The 19928-nt window shown below is 40.3% G+C and overlaps 2 protein-coding genes and 1 long non-coding RNA gene across 7 annotated transcripts; 2 read left to right on the top strand and 1 right to left on the bottom strand.

Moving 5' to 3' along the window:
• Positions 1–2583: 2583 nt before the first annotated feature.
• LOC124487540 (NADH dehydrogenase [ubiquinone] 1 beta subcomplex subunit 1-like) lies at positions 2584–3962 on the top strand. Of its 5 annotated transcripts, none has more exons than XR_006958401.1 (4): positions 2584–2739; positions 2965–3038; positions 3550–3694; positions 3787–3962. XR_006958401.1 is itself a non-coding variant. In XM_047049929.1 (3 exons), exons 2-3 carry the CDS (start codon positions 3558–3560, stop codon positions 3821–3823), a joined length of 174 nt encoding a protein of 57 aa, XP_046905885.1. In that variant the 5' UTR covers positions 2585–2739; positions 3550–3557; the 3' UTR covers positions 3824–3962. The 5 variants fall into 5 exon arrangements, 3 of the variants coding, with proteins under 3 accessions (XP_046905885.1, XP_046905883.1, XP_046905884.1); XR_006958400.1 differs by lacking the exon at positions 2584–2739 and adding an exon at positions 2753–2771; XM_047049929.1 differs by lacking the exon at positions 2965–3038 and having other exon boundaries at positions 2585–2739.
• Positions 3963–7188: 3226 nt separating this feature from the next.
• On the top strand, positions 7189–12665 carry LOC124487474. Its single transcript, XM_047049841.1, has 17 exons — positions 7189–7223; positions 7318–7451; positions 7639–7831; positions 7927–8322; positions 8459–8526; positions 8622–8723; positions 8923–9101; positions 9257–9350; positions 9652–9778; positions 9879–10090; positions 10332–10449; positions 10534–10625; positions 10795–10912; positions 11018–11122; positions 11231–11416; positions 11503–11682; positions 11813–12665. The coding sequence occupies exons 2-17, from the start codon at positions 7368–7370 to the stop codon at positions 12046–12048; spliced, it is 2490 nt and encodes an 829-aa protein (XP_046905797.1). The 5' UTR covers positions 7189–7223; positions 7318–7367; the 3' UTR covers positions 12049–12665.
• Positions 12666–15246: 2581 nt separating this feature from the next.
• LOC124487475 lies at positions 15247–19116 on the bottom strand. The gene is made up of 3 exons (XR_006958387.1): positions 18733–19116; positions 18571–18610; positions 15247–15706 (listed from the first exon to the last, which is right to left on the bottom strand). It is a non-coding gene; the product is annotated as an uncharacterized LOC124487475 (long non-coding RNA).
• Positions 19117–19928: the final 812 nt, after the last annotated feature.

A 19928-nucleotide genomic window follows, 5' to 3' on the forward strand; every position in this document is an offset into this window, starting at 1 on the left:
AGTGGGCAAATGTACAAAATCAGCAGGGGATCAAATATTTTTTTCCCACACTGTACATATTTTCAATAAATATCATATTTTATTCTGCCACTTATTCACCTGTAATACTAACGGATAGTGTAGTTAAATATTCATTGTATGGACTATTGCATTCAAATTTAAACTCAGTCTCAAATTAAAGACTCACCATAAGCACATATTAATACTTCAAACTCAAGTGGGGTGAAGTAGGAGGACCTTTTTTGTCGCTGGGTGCCATGGTGTATCCTACTTTTGGAGTTCCATTGATGTTGGTTTTTCATATATAGTGAGAGAGTGGACATATTCCAAGTTGTTTCAACTAATTCAAATCAGCTGTTCTGGAACCGAAAAGTCAGTTTCCCATTTCAGGGTAAATCATCTCACAGTTCTGGGTTATGCAGTTTCTTAAACATGCTTTCTGGAATACACCCCTGGTATTATTTTTCTCATACATTTCTTTATTCAGATTCCCATTCTCTTGACGTGATGAACAAACTGTTCGCAGGTCTTCCGGGTGTTGACACAAAAACAAAACTAACAACCAACTATCACACTATATCAATAACACATGAAGGCACAACAAGCCAATTTCAAAAGATCCGAAAATAATAAAATAACTATTTACATGAAACGATAATCAAAAGCAACCAACACTCTGATTTCCCCTAGCTATCATGAGGCCTGTAGGGCCTTTGGAACCCACTACCCACCTAGGGCCAAGTCTGTCAACTCCTCCTCTCTCCTCCATCTTAACTGACATCATCTCAGACTCTGCCCTCACACTGAACGTCACTGCCATTAAGCTGTCACCTACAACCACACACTTTCCACCCGCCTTGAGAATATTGCCTCCGTAAAAACCAAACCTGTCTCCTTGACACACTCGGAGCCTTGGTACACCAATCAAATTCACCATCTCAAAGCCAAGGGCTGTCAAATGGAAGGACTTTCCTAAAATAACTGACCTGACTCTCCACTTAAATGCATACAAATTCCATGTCAGGCTCCTCACTCAGGTGGTAGGTGACTAGGGAGAAGGAATGCAACATCCAAAAGACATATACAGGACAATTATGTGGGGTGACAATGGGTAAAGAACAATCTGGAATAAAGAATTGAGTAACAACACAACTTTACAATCCATTTTCTGTAAATGTGTCTTTAGCTTCACATACTGCAGTTTAAATTAAAACTGTGAAGAACTGTGAAGAACATATAAAACATGCACCACACAGAACACACACAACACTCACATTATAAACACAATAACCATGGAGAATGGCCATGCAGGCAGTGTCAAATAAAACAAAAGACCCATACTTCCCTACACCACAAACTTGCCTATCCGATTACTTAACCTTTTCTCTAATCTGTAAAACAAAAATGTGGACACATGCTCACTCCCAATCTAATGTACATATTCAACTGATTACCTATATGATGCAATGTTTACCCATGGGTCTCTTACCTAGCCCTTCTCCAAGTGTGCAAAGTGCAGAAAAAAGACCTGCACACACAAATACTTAGGTTGTACGTAAATACTTTAATGAAGTAGCTCTTAAAAAAATAATGTAATAAATGCTCTGTTCTTCCCCTGGTCCGTCATCATGGTCTCATCATTATCATCGGCCTGCATCGTTCAACCAATTGAACCAATTGGTTCTCTGTTCATTTGTTTTATCTCCACAAACATTTTCGTTCATAACATTATTTCGTTCATAACATAAGTCATTACATGGTTGAGCCCAAGGGCATCGCTAGATATGTTTACTGAGGCATGTGCTCCCCTAAATAAATCTGCTGTAACCCAGTAAAATCTCAAATTGGAGTAACAATTTACTAAATCAGTGCATTAATGTAGATTGATAATCCCGGAAAAAGAAACACGTTATCCCCATCACGCTTGTAAAATTAACGCAGTTTAACCGAAAACATAAACTGATGCGTGTCCGCAGAATTCCATGTCCATGCACACATCTGTGCTTGCTATAATAGCCCCTCCAGCGTGCATACATAAGTACAGGGGCCCGTTCTCCGCATAGACATAATAAAGATAAACGTCTATAAACGTCGCTAACTCAGTTAGCTGGATTTGATTGTTGACGATTTGTCATTATCTTGGATTGTTCGGTTCTTCGAAGCTCATTCTGGACTTGCTGTCATAGCAACAAGTCCTTTAACTTAAACCTGCTCGGGAGCAAGCTTATTCTATGTAAACAAGATTTGATTGCGACTTTATAAGCAGATGTGATACAGGAAGTCTGTCACAGCCATGTCTTGTCCGTTTTACGACAACAACCTGTGGCAGAAGGTGCAAGAATAATTAGCAGAATTTAACATAAAACCAAATTAATTGCTCATTGCGTGATAGATAGATCCTTAACTTTTTTTCCATGCATTTGAAGCCTAGTCACCCACTGACAGTATACAGGCACACCAAAATGCACATGTGAATGTTTACTTCCTACTTGACTCGCCTTGAATATGAGAGTATACGATTGGGCGATTTTATGAATCATATAAGATCTGATTGGATGCGGAGCATAGTTGTCCGGAAAACATGCCTGTGTCGAAAATAAATAAATAAGTTTGATCCTTGAAGAACTAGACACGTCAACACATGTTTAAAGGGTTGTAGAAAGCGATACAGAAAAAAGTCCAGCTCTTCCATCGCCAGGGATCGTTCTAATGCACGATTTTGAGCTTCGGCCCACCACGGTGCGTACTCTGTTTGCCGCTGAATGTAAAAGGTCAGTGGGTGATACCATGGTGATGTGGTGCAAATGTTGTTGACAACATGCACTCAAAATTTCCCCCACATCATTCACACGGCACTGTGTAATTATATTGTAAAATGTCTGTCTAGGTCACATAACAGAAATATTATTTACATTGGGCTATTTAATCCTTGTGTTGTTTGAATACACACGCACTGCATTTCAGAAGAGTTGGTAGAGTCCAATGCCCTCTGATGCCCAGTGATAACTAGTGATACAGCGGAAGAAAGGCCTCGACTGGTAAAAGACAATAACTACTGAATTTAGCGTGTTTGAAAAAGGTTGATTGTTTAAATACTGTATTTTGTGTAATCACTCAATTTATTGTTTAAACATTATAGGAATGGTATTGCTCTGCAAGGTAGGCTACCGGGGTAAAAATGTGCAAGCAATTACAGCTGGACTATAGGATACCTAGTACAAGGTAGAAAAGCTTAACATTAAGCTTAGCTAAATAACTTGCCGATATGTGAGTCGATGTGGTGTCACTATTGGAACACTATGGTAACGTCAGCTATAGCTTGTTAACCACAAGTACAGCTAGCTGGTTAACCACAAAGTTAGCATCTTGCCAACATCACTAAGTCGGTGACCAATATTTGAATTAACCTCATTGATTCTGACTGATTATCTAAAAGTGTCAAAAAAGTTCATGATATTGTACTACGACATTGGGGTGTCGTTAGCGCAATCAAAACGATTGGCAAAGTAGCGTTGTTCAAAGCAATGTTGCATGTCTGTTTTATTGCAGGAAACATAATGAACTTTGCAGCCCTTGTTCGTGAGCATTGGGCTAACATACTTGTACCCATTGGCTTTGTGATTGGAATTTACATGGACCGAGCACAAGACATGAAGCTGACGGCATTTAGGAATAAAAGTGCCCTATACAGCAGGTATGATCTTACAAATCAATAGTGTTAACTTAACATTACATGTACCGTCTTTGCCTTACCCTTCAACCTTTGTACGTCTATTTTCTTCACAGGGAACTAAAGCCAGGCGAGGAGGTGACCTGGAAATAATCCCGTCTGTCTTGGAATATTTAGTGTCAACATGTCCTGTTGTGCAATTATATGGTCGTCTCATCTGATATCTTGAATTCTTTATCACTTATGGGATGTATCAACCAATTATAAACATACCCTTTGTCATCCAACATTTTTTTAGAAGTACTTTTCATTTTGTATTGCTATGTAATAACTAAATTGGATAATTAGGATCCATGACCAAAGGTCCCATATCCTAGTCTCACAACTCAAGACCACTACTCAGGGGCGGCGGCAGATAATTTTTAATGCAGGTGCTGAGGGGGTGCTAAATCATTGACAAGGCGAGCTGCACAATTGTATATATATATTGAGGAGTTCAACAAAGTTTTCGCTGAGTGCTCATCCTCTCTGTGGCCACGCTGAGCAATGCCTTGACATGCCGTGTAGCGGCATTCAAAATTCAAAAGGGGTTAAATCCCTCAGAGCGTCATGGACGTCCATATGGACGCTAGGGGGAATTTGGATGCCTGATCAGAGTGCCGTACCTGATTAGCAGGGACGTTCGTTGCTAGGGGGAGCATAGATCATAGACGGAGCAAGCACCTGAATGGTTGAGAATTATTGACGGCGATGCTGTTCAGTATGGAAGTTTATTAGACTCTTTATTCAAATGAAAATGCATTTGTCAAATGGCAATTCAATGCGCAAAGTGACAATGCAATCCGCAATTCAAATGGAAAGCAGTTGTCAAATGGCAATTCAATGTGCAAATGACAATGCAATCCGCAATTCAGTTTGTATTATTTTTTACGCTTATTGCATTTCATATTGACACGGTATTTTCGACTCTTATTTACCTGCCCTCACACAACCTGCCCTGAGACCACGAGATTTTGAAAATTGCACCAAAAACTAAATTGCGGGAAACGATGGTCTCTGCCCTGGGACTAGATGAGACTAAACAGCCATGAAGAAAAGCCAAATATATAAATTTGACTACACTGCCCTAAATAGCCATAGTTTTTTTGAAAACGAGTAGAAAAGCTTAATGCAATGTACATTAACAGGCATTTAGCTAGCTAAGCTTTCTAGCTCACCTGATGGCTTGACTAGCTAGCTTAGCTAGCTACCTAGCGCTTATGGTTAACATGTATGGGCACACGTAATGTTGATAGCACTAGCAGGTATTAAAAGATTACACATTTTTAAAATTACTAATTTTTTGAATTTATGAATGCATTGAAATGATAACCAGTTCCGATCTTTGCTGTGCGCAACTGAAAATGCCCCAGAATATTGAAAATGATTGAAAATGGAGGCCCCGCCTCTGCAATTCTCTCCTCTCTCGCGATTGGTTGTCACAAACGTTTCTGCCCTCAGGACAACGTTAAGAAAAATTGGTTCCCACGAGCATGTCATAGCCTAGCCTGGCTCTGCCCTCCTACCTACTTCCGCTCAATTTGGATTTTGCTTCTGTACTAGGTCTGGTATAGCCTGGCTGCCAGCCCAACTTCTCCCCGCCCCCAAAAAAAATGGGTCGGGAAGTTGGGTCTGGAGGGTCTCGTATTGGGGACCAACTACAGAAAACCAGAATCTGGGCGAACCAATTAAATTGCCAGGGCGGGCTTTATACGATGATGGACAGATGATCAACAGTAACGTAATCACCCACGTCACAAAAGAGCGCTTAAGTTGAATTCGTTTTGAACAAACATGGCTACCGCTGGAGATCTGGGATGTTATGATACTGCCATCGAGTCTGTTTTAGAAGACATCGACAGCGCATTAATTTTGAAAGAGGAACAGAGAGACGCAATCAAGGCATTTGTCATGGAAAATATGTTTTTGCCGTCCTTCCTACGGGATTCGGTAAAAGTTTAATTTATCAGCTGGCCCCGATGGAGTTGTAATCCTAAACGGAGAACTTCGTATATGCACTGCCCTTTATTGTTTCGCTCAAAAAGGTTGACCGTGTGAACAAGTACTCTCCCTACCCTTAAATTAATTTTACAACACCGGCAAAAATCGTTTGTATTCATTCTTCAAGCATACTTCAAGTCTGCTTGTAGTTTAGTTCTGTTGACACAACCCAGTCTCATCCCAACTCGTCAAATATTGACGCTTGGGCAGAGCCCTTTGGCGTCACTACACCGACGCCGGGGGATGCCTTTTTCGTCGTTTTTTGACGCCTAGGGACGCCCATGACTTCCATGTTAATATGTTCGGCTTTTCCCGTAGAAAATTGTGAACTATGGCGTCGTATTTTGACGCATTAGGTCTCCCATAGATTTTGATGAGCGGCTTTCGGATTTTTACGAAACGTCACCATAATAAGTCGGGTGATTTCGTAAAAATCCGGCCGATGTGCTTTCAACATGATTTTTTTTGTTATATCCAAGACATAAACGTTATCAATGACATAAACCTTATTTAAGGACATAAAAGTTATTTTTTAAAATGGACTGATACCAAATAAACCGATCTAAAAAGGTAGGCCTATATGCATGAAAAAGAAAAGAAAAATAGAATCCATCGGGGGAGGAATATCATTTTATTTTAATCATAATTTTAAGCGCATGGAAGCAATCATGTCAAATGCACTGACAGCAAAACCTATAAATTATCCAACATTATTGTAATTTTATTATTACACACGAGTCGCCTAAAAGTTTGACGCTCAATATCTGGCTGGAACTACTTCTTGTCACCCAAACCTCCGCTCTCTCGTACTGAAAAGGTAAGCTATTATCGATGAGGTAAACGTATATTTAAGATACTATCCTACTATACAGTTTTTTTTAATTGTTTTTAGGTTGGTTTAATGTTATTATGTTTGACGTACATTGCCCGGTGCTTTGCATCACCAATATAAATTAATTGACTTTGTAAACTGCAAAAATAGGCTAATACACTGTGCTAGCTAGTTAGCTAGTCTGACGTTATGTCATGCAAGGTCATGAACCGGTGCACTTTCATTGGACTCAGACCAATGTTTATCTTTGCTGGCGTGGTCCTTTTTACATCTCATAGCTTGCTAGGTATGACATTTATTGTATTGTATTTTTTATCTTTTCTTACTTGCAGCTGAAGTCACGCATTTTCTGGAAACGATATCGATATCCTTATTACCTCACCATATTATTACCTCACCATATCCTTGCCTTACTGCCTATTTTAATAATTTGTCAGGACGTACCTGTGTATACCTGTGTCCACCTACCTCTGTCCACCTGTGTTACGCCCTCCACAGGCTCTGCCTGTCTTTCTGCTTGTCTTTCTGTTTGTCTGTGTTTGTGTGAATCTCCAGGCTCCAGTGATCCAGTCCACCCTACCTGCACAAGATCCACACCTGCGGTCCAGTTTCCCAATAACTTGCGGTGACATACCCTGGTTTGCCCTCCACTCACCGCCAGATCGTTGTTTTTACAACCTGGTACCTACGTTCCTGGCCTCCTTGTACTTCCGAGTCTATTATCTACTATTTGTATTCAAAGTGTTCTAATATTGCACTTTCTTGTGTCCCAAAGAAACATCCCACTCGCCATCTGCCCATTTGTCTGTCTACTCTTTCAACTCAATGATGAGTGATTTGCAGTTGATGGAATTGGAGGATGAGCTCAAGAGTGTAGATACATTTCTTGAACATCTCAAGACAGAAGAGGTAAAGCAGCTTCTGTTTTGTCTATAGTTAACAGTATTCCTTCTTACCAGTTCATATAAGATACATGGAGGCGTATTTAAAAGACATGAATCAGAAGGGTTACACTACTTTAACTGCTTTTTCTGTCAGTAGTCCGAAGGCATTTCCCATATTGGTAAACCTTTCTTAAACCAAGTTGTAATTCTAGACAGAGAAGAACAGACAGAAAACTAAGACCACATCACCAAAGCCTGTTCATTGGAAGAAGAGGGACCACAATGGGGACATTGTTCACCAGCGCCCACGAGCCCTTAGAAAGCAGTCAACATCACAAAGACCAGACGAAGGAAGACATGTTTCTTCTTCACCGCCATTAGACCATGGCCAACACCTAGACCATGGTGAATAATCTTTCGTTCCAAATGCTGTATTTCAACAGTGTGTTGTGGCGATGTTGGAGTTACGATATTATTATTTTTTCTCCTCCCTTTTGAAGATTTGAATATGCGGCAGCTTGAGGACCTTCTACAGGACTCAGAGAACATGGAATCGCAAGATTTTGTTCAGCAGCCACCATTGTCCAGTTGGAGTCAAAGGCAGAAAGAGGTCCAACAATGTTGGCAACAGGCGAGGCCACAGAACCTTGACAATTTACTTTCTGCTGAGAACATCGTACAGATGACATGCAATCACTGTCACGTGAAAGAAGCTGTCATCCGTTGTGGGGAATGTATGCCCTCAGAGTGGTTTTGTGCTGAGTGTGATGGCTCGGTACATAAACACCACACTCTTCACAACAGGCAAACCATCATGGATGGATTTTTCAAATACATCCCACCAACAGAGGCTGTGACACTCTGTGACACTGGAAAATACAGCATTTGTGAACAAGGTTGGCATTTGTTTTACAATTGATTGTCAATTTTCTTAACAGATCATTCTTATATGAAATTGAAATGTGTTATTTAAGTCATTACTCACAACCCAAACATTATTAATTGTATACCTTATGGTTCTTTGCCTTGCAGATTGTTTTCTGCCAACAGCTCTACCTCAAAGGATATGCTCCTGTGACACCGCTGATGCAGCAGTCTCTGTTGGTAGATCCATCATACTGGTTTGCATAAATGGTAGGATCTTGTTAAACTGTTGAATTTTTTTATATTACTAACACAGACACTGTTCCACCAGGATCTCTTCCATTCCTTTGAGGCTATGAACACAGCAGCTCCAGGAATGTCCAGACAAGCCTTTACAGCAATGTTGGACCAGAGAACAAAGCAATATGGAAGAGTAAGTAAAAAGCAGTTCAAGGTCCACAAGTGGCTGTAGTAGGTAGTACATATTTCAGATTATAGACTGAAGACCTTACCACACAAAATAGTCATTTGCTTCCTTATGGATTTGAAAAGTTGCATACAAAACACAAAACATACAAAGGCAAAGATGTAGTTTATCGTTTTTGAAAGCTGTATTATATTATTTTCTTTAGACTGGCAAAGTGAATGCAGATGCATTTCAGAGAAGTTTTCTGCAATTTGTGTACTGCAACTATGAAGAGAACCAACTTCTTGGAAAGGAGCCATTGGTCTGTCCAGCCTGTAGCCCTGAAATGGTGGCTGTTTCTGTGGATGGCAACAGAAAGTTGTACAGGTTCCAGAAAACAAACCAGTGAGTTCTGTGCACACATTATGAACAGCCAATGTAGTTAATATACAGTATGTCCAGCTGTTAATGACACTGTTAATGTCAATGTTTTTTTTGATAAGTGCTACATAAATAAAAGGTCCTATTACAAAGGTAGTCCATAATACATTGTCTTAAAGGAGTGAAGAGCCAGGGTTCTTTGATGGAGTGTTTTTAGCCCGAGACTCTGAGGTGTCCAGTTTTGTTGAGGAGGTCCGGGGAACTGTCAAGAGTGTACGTTTTACATTATTCTGAACAACATTTATTGGGATTATTTTGTTCTAATTAAAGTTAAAGTAGAAAACACGATTGCCTTCGGAGAAGGGAGTCTATGATCAGGTGGGGATACAGCACTAGATTCTTATCCAGGGGGCACAGTACATTCATATTGCATATTGCTTTATCCTTCAAATGTAAGATAGGTCAGGCAATGACAAAATCTTGACAGTTAAAGTTTGTGTGTTTGCGTGAACAGTCCTGCAATCTAGTGTACTTGAATTAACTATTGTCATGTTCAAATGATTTACTTTGGTAGACCGCAGGAAAAGCGATGTGTGGTGACACCCAATGGAATGCAGCAAGAGAGACTTCAAAGCGGGCCAACAATTTGGATGAAGAAGGTGTGGAATTTGCTGTGTGTAGACATGGATTTCTTCTCAAAGGTTGGTATGGGTCTGATTAAGTAGTAGTAAAAAAATAAAATAATATATATTTATATTATGATCTAAATCTTCTTTCATGTGCATTGTGCTTTTTTTAAAGGTCTGAATATGTATAGAGGAGAAATCTTTGCATATCCAATGTTTCTCCAAAAAGAGTTCCAGAGTGCTACATTTTTGGCCATGGATGTGACCTGCCGATATGTGCCATACTTGACAAAAGTGTCAGAGGCCCTGACGCATCTTCAACCCCTTCAGGAAATGAGGCATTGCTTGTCTGTGATGCATGCCAAAGCCCACAATACAAAATGCGAGGTGATGCTTTTAGCTACTTGACCGTACATTTTAGAGTATGATGTGGCAAACTGAGTGTAAAATGCCATAATAAATGACAATAGCCATACCACAGTGGTCTGGACTGACCCATACAACAACCTAGGAGTGTGTTTAAAGTTTTTCTGTAGCCCCTAAGTGCTGCCCTCTAAAGTTGGTAATCTCAGGATATGCTTCAATAACATGTGTCCACACCGCTTTACACATTATCTTCTTCCTGTAGATTCTGTGGACTGCAAGGAACCAGGAGGGCGCCGGCACCACTCTCGGTGAAGAAGTAGAGCAAGTGAATAGTTTTCTCTCCAGATGTGCCCTTACCACCAAGTATATGGCCAAGTCAGGTTTGTAAGCTTATTTCCCCCTGCCAGCCTGCAAATGTACTTGTTTTACAAAATTGTATTGTGATTTTGTTTTGTTCTTCACAGTAAGAACTGACATGCTGACTGTCCATGCTATGGGGTGGAATGAACGGAAAGAGAATGGCCTCCATATAGCCTTGTCTTCTAGATTCAAGAAGGTGTGTTCACATACTGAAGATGATTAACTTTTTAAAGCAGTTACATATAAACGTAACTTTTACTTATTATACCCAAAATGCATCAGGTTGTTATAGTACCCCCTAGTAGAAATTGTAGTGGTACAGGACCTCTGGTAGTTTTAAAGACCTTCTGTATTGCTGTTTTCAGACAGTAGAGAAGACTGTGGATGTAGCTGAGAGCCTGAAGACAATGCAGGAGCAGTTGCATTGCTGTGATGACATGCTGAAACAATGGGTTGTTGATGTCAAGCAGTGGGCCAGTAGCAGTAAGAAAAATACTTAATTCATAAACACTCTCAGTCACTTGGTTGTAATATCTGCATATCTGTAGCTTAAATGTTAAAAGTGTATTTATTTTATCTCTAATCAAGGAAGCACAGCACCTGGTCCTGTTGATGCTCAAAGTTTGCAGATCACAATCGAAGCACTCTTTGTGAGCATTTGTCAGAAAAAGCACTACCTTTACAGACAAAATGGTATGTATAGTGTAAACATAACTAATGCAGATAAATCTTAGGCTATACTGATATCTTCATTACCATGGCAGCTCTTTTTATGTACTATTGTTTTTACTGTATTTGCAGATCGCAACAAAAGGCGACAGAAAATAACTCAAAAGATAGCCCAGGAAAAGAAACGGTTGCTGGAAGACATCCAGAGATACAACCAACAGCCTGATGGTGACCCTGTGGACACAGAGTTAGTTGTGCAGAAACTCTCTAACAAAGCTGCAGAGAGCATGATCTGGCCTTGGCAGGAACAGAACACAGGTGTTGCATCAAGATTTAACTTAAGTATGCATAAAAAATGTCATCAAATTAGTTTATTAATGTCAAATGTTTTTATTCCTTGACAGACGGTGTGGACATCCTTACAAAGAAGAAGCTCTTTGACCACGTAATGCTTGCCTCACGACTAAAAGAGGAAAAGCAGATCCTTGTGAAGGAGATGCTGCAGCACTGCCAGTACCTCAAGGACTCAGTGGCAAAGGTCCAGACACTGATGGGCACTGTTTTAGTGAGCACACAGACAGGAAGTAAGTGTAAATCAAATGATCTGGCTACATGCATTTTCAAATTTATAGGTCAAACTATTTAAGTGGAAACCAATCCTGCAAGTATAGTCTTCGGTAAATTCATTTCAACATAAATTAACAACATTTCCAGGCTTGCCAAATGGATTAACCGAGGAGGGGTCCAAGGGCCTCATCAGTGCACTAAAAAGAAGACTGCAAGACCTGAGACTCAAACAGCAGACCATAGCAGGCACCTACAGATGCACTCTCAAACCAAGTAACAGGCTGGTGGAAGAGGAGGACAGGGAAATGGAAGAAGACATGGACTGGCAACGTGGCAACAGCTCGGATGATGATAGTGATGAGGAGGAGGATGCAGAGAATTGAATTCAAGTCACTTGGATCTGAATCACTCAGTCACAGCTGTAATCGCCTGAGACCTAACTTGATATACTGTAATGTATACTGTGTGTTCTCTCCCTTTGATCTTTACCTGTAATGGCCCAGGCGAGTCAATTGCAACAAAGGCTGCCTCCAGAGCATGACTGCAGCAGAGCACAGAGCATTATTTGTAAATGAGTGATAGAACATAACACTTAACTTATAACATGGGTGAGTTGGTGACCAAGCTAACGTTTTCGGGTTTTTGTTTTAGATTCACTGTTAGGTAAGGGAGCGTGCTGGCTCCGCCTTCCCATTGCGGGGAGGGCCAGCGGCTCCCAGGTTTTGGTTTTATTTTCACTAACTCAGTCTTGTTTTTCTGTTCAATAAACTTTCGTATTACTTTTTACATACATTGACTTGCGTGGTTGGACTCAATTTATGTTGGCTGGCAGATTGGGCAATTGGGAAATGATGGGGATAAATTATTCATGTATTATTCATCATATATTTATTCATCATATATTTCAATTATCCAGATTGTTTTTGAAAAATTCTGATTTAACTCTGTATAACTCGAGACAACTATCATCTCAATATTTAATATTGATTAGTGACCATTAGTGAAAATCTGAGTCTGGATGAGGTTGAAGTTCTGTGTGTAATATAAGGTGCGTTCGACTTCATGCAGCGCCGGCGTCGCCTGCAGCCCGGCTGACATGACGCAGCCAATGGTATTCTCAGATTCAAGGCAGCCGGCTGTCGACGCCGCCGGCGCTGCATGAAGTCGAATGTACCTATAGACGCATTTTCTGTTGATAGAAATGAGTGGGAATATTTGGCATATAAACCACGCAAATAGGGATCCTCCCAACGGAACCCTGAATTAGCTGAAAGCTACTGATAGCTAACTGTAGTTCTTTAAAACCAACGAGATTCCAAACAATCGTAAAACGAAGTAATCGGATGGTTTCTAATTATGCGAAATTACACATTATGACAAACCAAAAAGGCTAAATATAGCTACCAACAAATCTTGCCATACACCATGATTTAAGTAGCCCTAGCCTACACAAAAGGTGTGTTCGACTTCATGCAGGGCCGGCGGCGCGGACCAGCCAATGGCATTCACTCCTTCAAGTCAGCGAGGCCGGCTGTCGGTGCCGCCGGCGCTGCATGAATTCGAATACACCTAAAGTCAAGGCTAATCCCTCGATGCGTCATCTCATTTAAAATACTACTCCATTGCCAACTAGGGCATTTAATGCTAATATTGATTACCTCTTCAACACCTCCATTATATTATAATCTATTCATACATACTTTGTATGTGATATATCAATTGTTAAGATGTTCTGTTTTCAAACCCTAAACATGTAAACTTTGAAACATGTAGGCCTAGTTGAACTACAAATATGGCGTCGTTCAACATCTCGATTCAGTGTTTAATGGAATACGTTTGTAGTTCTTTTAGTAATTTGTGTTTTACACCAATATCATCTCCAATTTTATATTAGATTTATCAGAAATGTAAAATGTATATGCATTATAGATCAATACGCATTATATATAATCAGCACTACAAAAGTAAACTTTGGAATGTCTTTTTCTCATACTTTTATTTTATATTAAATCCGAGTTTTGAATGTTTTTGTCACACTGCATGGAATGTCTCAATGGAGCAACATGGACATTTTCAGCCCGGTAGCAGCATACATTGGAGTACAAGACACATTTTAGATTTTGAAAATGAACATTTCAAGGTGGCGCTGTTGAGCCTCTATCTGGCTTAGAGGTAAAGCCATGTGAAAAAAAGTATTTACTAGTCCAAAATATTCGACAGGGCAAGCCACGAACTAGTACCACCAAGGACATCAAACCCCTAACCCTAGCGCTGTCTGTTCAGACCATGTCTTATGCAGAACAACTAATCATCTTTTAAGTTTGGGGATAAACAAATGCACAAGTGGTTCTGTACCCTGGTTCTGTTTGTGCTAAACCAGGACTATGTGCCACCAAAACATAATTTGACTTTGACCACTGATGTCGTCTATTTAGATTATGAATGGTCTTGGAATCTATACTTGTAAAGATACCTCACTGCAATGGCAGATTTGGATTTTAATAAGACTGTCGTACAACAACGTCAAACCCATTTTTGGAAAGGTCTTAGCTTGCGGGTTCATTTATGTAAATTTGACACATTCCTGTAAACCCTTATCTGATATATTGACCTTTGAACCCTTGCCAGGGGTCACCTTAAAGCCCTATATTTAGTAGTAGTATGGTATTTTGGGTTCCTTTCATGGCACATAGTCCTGGCTTGGTACAGTGAATGACTGGGGTTAGATAAACTGTGTCTTTTAGTTTCATAACCCTAGCCCCTACAGGGGATCAACAGCGCCACCTAGAAAAGGTAATTTTTCCTAAAATTCAATTAAATTTTCTTTCCTATCTGAAGCTAGGATCATCCTGGGATTTTGTATTTAGACCAATATTGACACTCTTCACATCATACTGGAACCATGTGCGAAGATAATGATGTCAAATAATGTTAAGTAAAGTTTACATATAAGGATATTTAAATGTTGACTTTTCGAGTACTGATACATTTTGTCTTTCATAAAAGACCAATGAATGTATATTTGTCATATTAAGTGATTTAAATGTAACTGAGGACAAAGATCTTCTCAAAAAATTAGTTTTTAAATTAAAAGAACTACATTTCCCACAACCCCGCCAATATGTTTTAACGCTAATATGCGCCATATTTGTAGTCCACGTAAGTTCGCTATGGTTATCATTTTAGTTAAGTGTAGCCCACATTATTTAATGACCTATTCAATTACTTTAAAAACTTGTATAAGTCTTACCACGTGTCAACATGCAAAAAAATAGAATATATAATGTATAATTCATATAGCCTATCTTCATGCCATCACCTTTATTAAGGCATGGATTATTCTGAATGTGACGTCATCGCGCCACACTCCCAGTACAGATTATTCATATTCAGCCACAAGGAATCCATCATTTAACATTGTATGTAATGTGGTGTTAATAAGATAACAAATTTACATCCGCTTGTGATGGCCTAACTTTTAATATAAGTTTTCTCTTCATAGGTAGTCTACTCTTACCTCCACCAAGCAAAGGATCAGACGGTTGCTTGTAGGCTAACATAAGTGAGTCCAACCATGAAAGTCAATGTTTATAAAAGTAATACCAAAGTTTATTGAACAGAAAAACAAGACTGAGTTAGTGAAAATAAACCAAAACCTGGGAGCCGCTGGCCCTCCCCGCAATGGGAAGGCGGAGCCAGCGCGCTCCCTTACCTAACAGTGAATCTAAAACAAAAACCCGAAAACGTTAGCTTGGTCACCAACTCACCCGTGTTATAAGTTAAGTTTTATGGAGGCAACCATAAATCGATGCCTAGAACCCAGGAAGTGACTAAATGACTAAATGTAAATGTAAGTGGATAACAAACAAAACTTGAACTGAGAAAAAGATTGTGGCCGTAACAGTATCACAATAAGCTCATAACATGTTACAGTGTATATCAATAACAAATATAGAATTGGGAACTCTTTAAACAATAACCAGGCAGCTAGGCACAGAAATATTAACAGCAGACTTCCAGGTATCCTCCCATTCTTTTACACTGTGAAAAGAAATACACATCAGAATCAGAATAAGGTTTATTCACTATGTATGTGAACAAACACAGAATTTACGGTGGCAGGGAGGGGCAAACAATAAACATACGGATCTTAAAGTAAGTAAAAGTGCAAAAGTTTAACTATTTCTTAGAACTAAAATCTAAGAATAAAACAATTTAAATATAAAATATGTATAAAAATAAGAGTAAGACTAAGTAAGTACAATTTTGATAACAAAGTGGTTACTTTATCAAAAGTTAGTGAAATACAGTGATCAATGTTATCTGTTTTTACAATTTCACCATGAGATTATGTGACTTAAGTTAAAGGTCCCCATGGCATGCTGTTTTTGGATGCTTTTATATAGGCCTTAGTGGTCCCCTAATACTGTATCTGAAGTCTCCTCCCGAAATTCAGCCTTCGTGCAGAATTACAGCCACTACGAGCAGTCCCACAATGAGCTTTCCTCAGGATGTGCCGTTCCTGTATCTGTAGTTTTGAATGCTATGAGGAGGAGAGAGGCGGGGCTAACTGCCATGCTTCGGTCGTTTGTAAGCCATGATGTCTCTCGAGGAAAAAACAATATCGTGCTTGCACAGTCGTAGCTAATTTTATCATTGGCGGGCCATATTCTTTGGACGGGCAAAGCAGAGTAAGGGGAGGTAACCTTTCCCCCTTATAACGCATAAGAGGAAAATTCCAGATGGGCCCATCTGAACTTTAATTTTCTCAAAGGCGGAGCAGGACATCCAGGGCTTGGTTTACACATATCGCAATTTCTAGCCACTGGGGGACCATAGGTAGCCTGGCTCTGCCCTCCTACGTACTTCCGCTCAATTTGGATTTTGCTTCTGTACTAGGTCTGGGAGCTCGGCTCTGAAGTCGGTTTCCAGAAACAAATTTGTTGTAGGTCCAATCAGCGAACAGAGGGAGTGGCTGAGAACGATGACGTTAATGTCGTGCACTTGTTTGAGTGGTTCAGTAATGGCGGCGGAGAAAGATGCGAGCAAAACTATTCTGCGGTTGTGGCAACGCTGCCGAATATAGGTTAAAGCCGGAGCAAGAACATTCCTTGCTGAGTTTTGTTGGTGTCCATGATGTTGAGGCCCTCCTCCCCACGGGGTTCGGGAAAAGTTTGATTTTCCAGCTACGGCAGCTTACTCCATTACAGTAGTGGTGAAGGAGTTGGCTAAGGCGAACGCTTGCGATTGGTTATGGCAAATCAGAGTGGTTCTGGGCGGATCCAATTGTTTTACACTTCAACAGAGGACCCGCCTTCAAGGAAGTTAACGTTTGTCAATGGAGAGATCCCAGACCCTCTGTACAAATGAAATGTACGAGGGTCTGGTTAGGACCAGGCTAGACCATAGGTAGGATAGGGGAACTCATATTAATGTTAAATAACCTCCTAAAGTTAAGTTTTCATATCATGGGACCTTTTACACTGTATAAGTAAGGGTTTGGAGAAGCACATTTTGTCGTATTGGCTTAAATAAAATTCAAATCCTAATAGTAATCAAATCAACTGCTTGGACAGTAATATGAATCTGGTATCTGTGGCCGTTACAGGACTATAATTAACACAAAGAATAACAAATTCTTATTGGATACTGCAGTTCTTTAGTAGAGTAGAAGTTAATTTCTCTGATTCAAGTTGGTGATAGTTTCTTCACAGAGGCAATGTATGTTTAATGATAAATGTTCAACTTTTAACAACAGGAACTATAGGCTTTTCACAAGTTGCTTGTGATGAAAAATGCTGTTTTGTTACATTTCAGATGGAGGAAAGAACTTGAGATATAGCCAAAAGATAAGAGTACAGTCTCTTAGAGTTCGATGGGCCTAAATGGTGACAAGTCAGATAGTTTGTTGCACAGAACCACCTGGGGAAGTCATCCTTGGAAACTGTTAGGAAAAGGGCAGGCGCTTTTACCCCTAAAATTGCAAGGGATTGTATCTGTCTATTAGGGCCGGGCGGTATGACGGTATATACCGTTCGACGGCAGAAACCGGGAGAGTTTTGGCTATACCGTTTCAACCGCGGTATACTTTTTGACTACTTTTAAATGTTTTGGGTTGGGCAAAAAGGGCTCGCATCTAAAGTCTGAGTGAGGACATGCCGGGAAATATCAAACTGAGGCTTTAACGTATCGACCGAGCTTTAACAAGGTTGATACGCCGACACCGAAGTTAGATATTGATAGTAAAACTCTGAGCTGTGAGTACGTCACCATGCGGATGGCATGACTGTGCATCCGCCAATCGGAACGCTCGTACTGTCGTTGCCTTTAAATAATAGCCAGTAACGTCTTGTAGTACATGCAATACTGTTTTTTCCACCACACTAGTGGCACTGGTAAAATTTCTTAACTGAATTTACAGAACAATTACTATACCGTGATATATACCGTAACCGTGATATAAAATTACTCATACCGTGATAGAAGATTTTGGCCATATGGCCCACCCCTATCTATCACTCTCTATCTAAGGCCTGTAGCTGCCAGGAGTTCCTCTGTAGGATGATAATTTGTTTGGCCACAAGTGCATTACTTCAGACGGCCTAAGGTCAGATGGCTGAGCGGTTAGGGAATCAGGCTATTAATCAGAAGGTTGCCGGTTTGACTCCTGGCTGTGCAAAATTATGTTGTGTCCTTGGGCAAGACACCTCACCCTACTTGCCTCAGGGGGAATGTCCCTGTACTTGCTGTAAATTGCTCTGGATAAGAGTGTCTGCTAAATGACTAAATGTAACTTGAAGCCTGGCAAGATGGATTCATGGACAAACTCAAAAAAGCTTTAATAATAATTAAACCCCCACTAAAAATAATTTAAATGAAACACAATTGCATGCATCTGAGCTCACCTGCTTTGAACGTCCCTCTTTTTAAACAGGAAATTGCAGCCTGAAAATATATGAACAGAGGAATAACAAATAAGATGATTTGCCTGATTTTTTTGGGGTCATTACAAGAAAAGATTATTCATAATGCATAAGCATATGACCCTTACATAAGACAACCTTTACCTTAAATTCTTTTTCTTTTTCCCGGGGAATGATTTTTGGGAAGACCTTGAGGAGAAGAGATGTGGGAAGAAGTAGAAAGTGGGTAACATAGAGAGAGGGTTGGTGAAGGAGGTAAAGAGAGCGAGGGACTGGGGAAAGGAGGTGCGGAGAAAGAATGGGAGGGAAGAGCAGGAGAACAGAAAGAGTGGGAGGGAGTCATAGGATGTGAAGAGGGAGAGGGAGTAGGAAGAGTAGATGAAGAGAGAGAGGGAGTAGGAAGAGTAGATGAAGAGAGAGAGGGAGTAGGAAGAGTAGATGAAGATAGAGAGGGAGTAGGAAGAGTAGATGAAGAGAGAGAGGGAGTAGGAAGAGTAGATGAAGAGAGAGAGGGAGTAGGAAGAGTAGATGAAGATAGAGAGGGAGTAGGAAGAGTAGATTAAGAGAGAGAGGGAGTAGGAAGAGTGGATGAAGAGAGAGAGGGAGTACGAAGAGTAGATGAAGAGAGAGAGGGAGTAGGAAGAGTAGATGAAGAGAGAGAGGGAGTAGGAAGAGTAGATGAAGAGAGAGAGGGAGTAGGAAGAGTAGATGAAGAGAGGGAGTAGGAAGAGTAGATGAAGAGAGAGAGGGAGTAGGAAGAGTAGATGTAGAGAGAGAGGGAGTAGGAAGAGTAGATAAAGAGAGAGAGGAAGTCATAGGAGGTGGGTGGGGGACCGGGACAAGGTTAAGGGTGAAGGTTTGATCCTGAGTGGAGGCAGGGGATGTTGCTTCTGGTGTTTCTTCTCTTGTTTCTTCACCAGCTGTGGCAACGAGGCTATTGTGGTCTGAGAGATAAAGACAAATAAGTAAATGTAGAGGGAAGCAATATGTTCTCTGCTCCCAGCTTGAATCTAACTATAACAGCCCCACAAATGAGGTTAATTAAACAGAAACAGGGTCTAATCGGGGAATATTTACTCATCAACAATATTCTTTTAGTATATTTTATGTTACATAACGTGTTTAGAAACTAAATACAAAGTTATAAAAAAGCATGTCCCAATGCAAAATATGTGTTCTTACATTTAAGATAGTATTCATAAAGGGTGGTCATTTTTTTAATGATCTCCCTCACAGGCCCCTCTGGTATGAAGCCTATGCCTGCAATGACCTCTGCTGTAAACCCCCCCCCCTCTCTTCTCTTTCCCCATGAAGAGCAGGGGCTTTAAGTCCAGTTCATG

This window comes from Hypomesus transpacificus, chromosome 26, assembly GCF_021917145.1.
Source record: "Hypomesus transpacificus isolate Combined female chromosome 26, fHypTra1, whole genome shotgun sequence".
In the NCBI taxonomy this organism is placed as follows: domain Eukaryota; kingdom Metazoa; phylum Chordata; class Actinopteri; order Osmeriformes; family Osmeridae; genus Hypomesus; species Hypomesus transpacificus.

Excerpts from the sequence above, each read along its gene's own strand:
- LOC124487540 (XM_047049929.1), top strand. The coding sequence starts at position 3,558 with ATGAACTTTGCAGCCCTTGTTCGTGAGCATTGGGCTAACATACTTGTA. Across the intron at positions 3,695-3,786 it reads AAAAGTGCCCTATACAGCAG|GGAACTAAAGCCAGGCGAGG; the intron begins GTATGATCTTAC and ends TTTTCTTCACAG.
- LOC124487474 (XM_047049841.1), top strand. The coding sequence starts at position 7,368 with ATGATGAGTGATTTGCAGTTGATGGAATTGGAGGATGAGCTCAAGAGT. Across the intron at positions 10,091-10,331 it reads CCCACAATACAAAATGCGAG|ATTCTGTGGACTGCAAGGAA; the intron begins GTGATGCTTTTA and ends TTCTTCCTGTAG. Across the intron at positions 10,626-10,794 it reads TGTCTTCTAGATTCAAGAAG|ACAGTAGAGAAGACTGTGGA; the intron begins GTGTGTTCACAT and ends TGCTGTTTTCAG.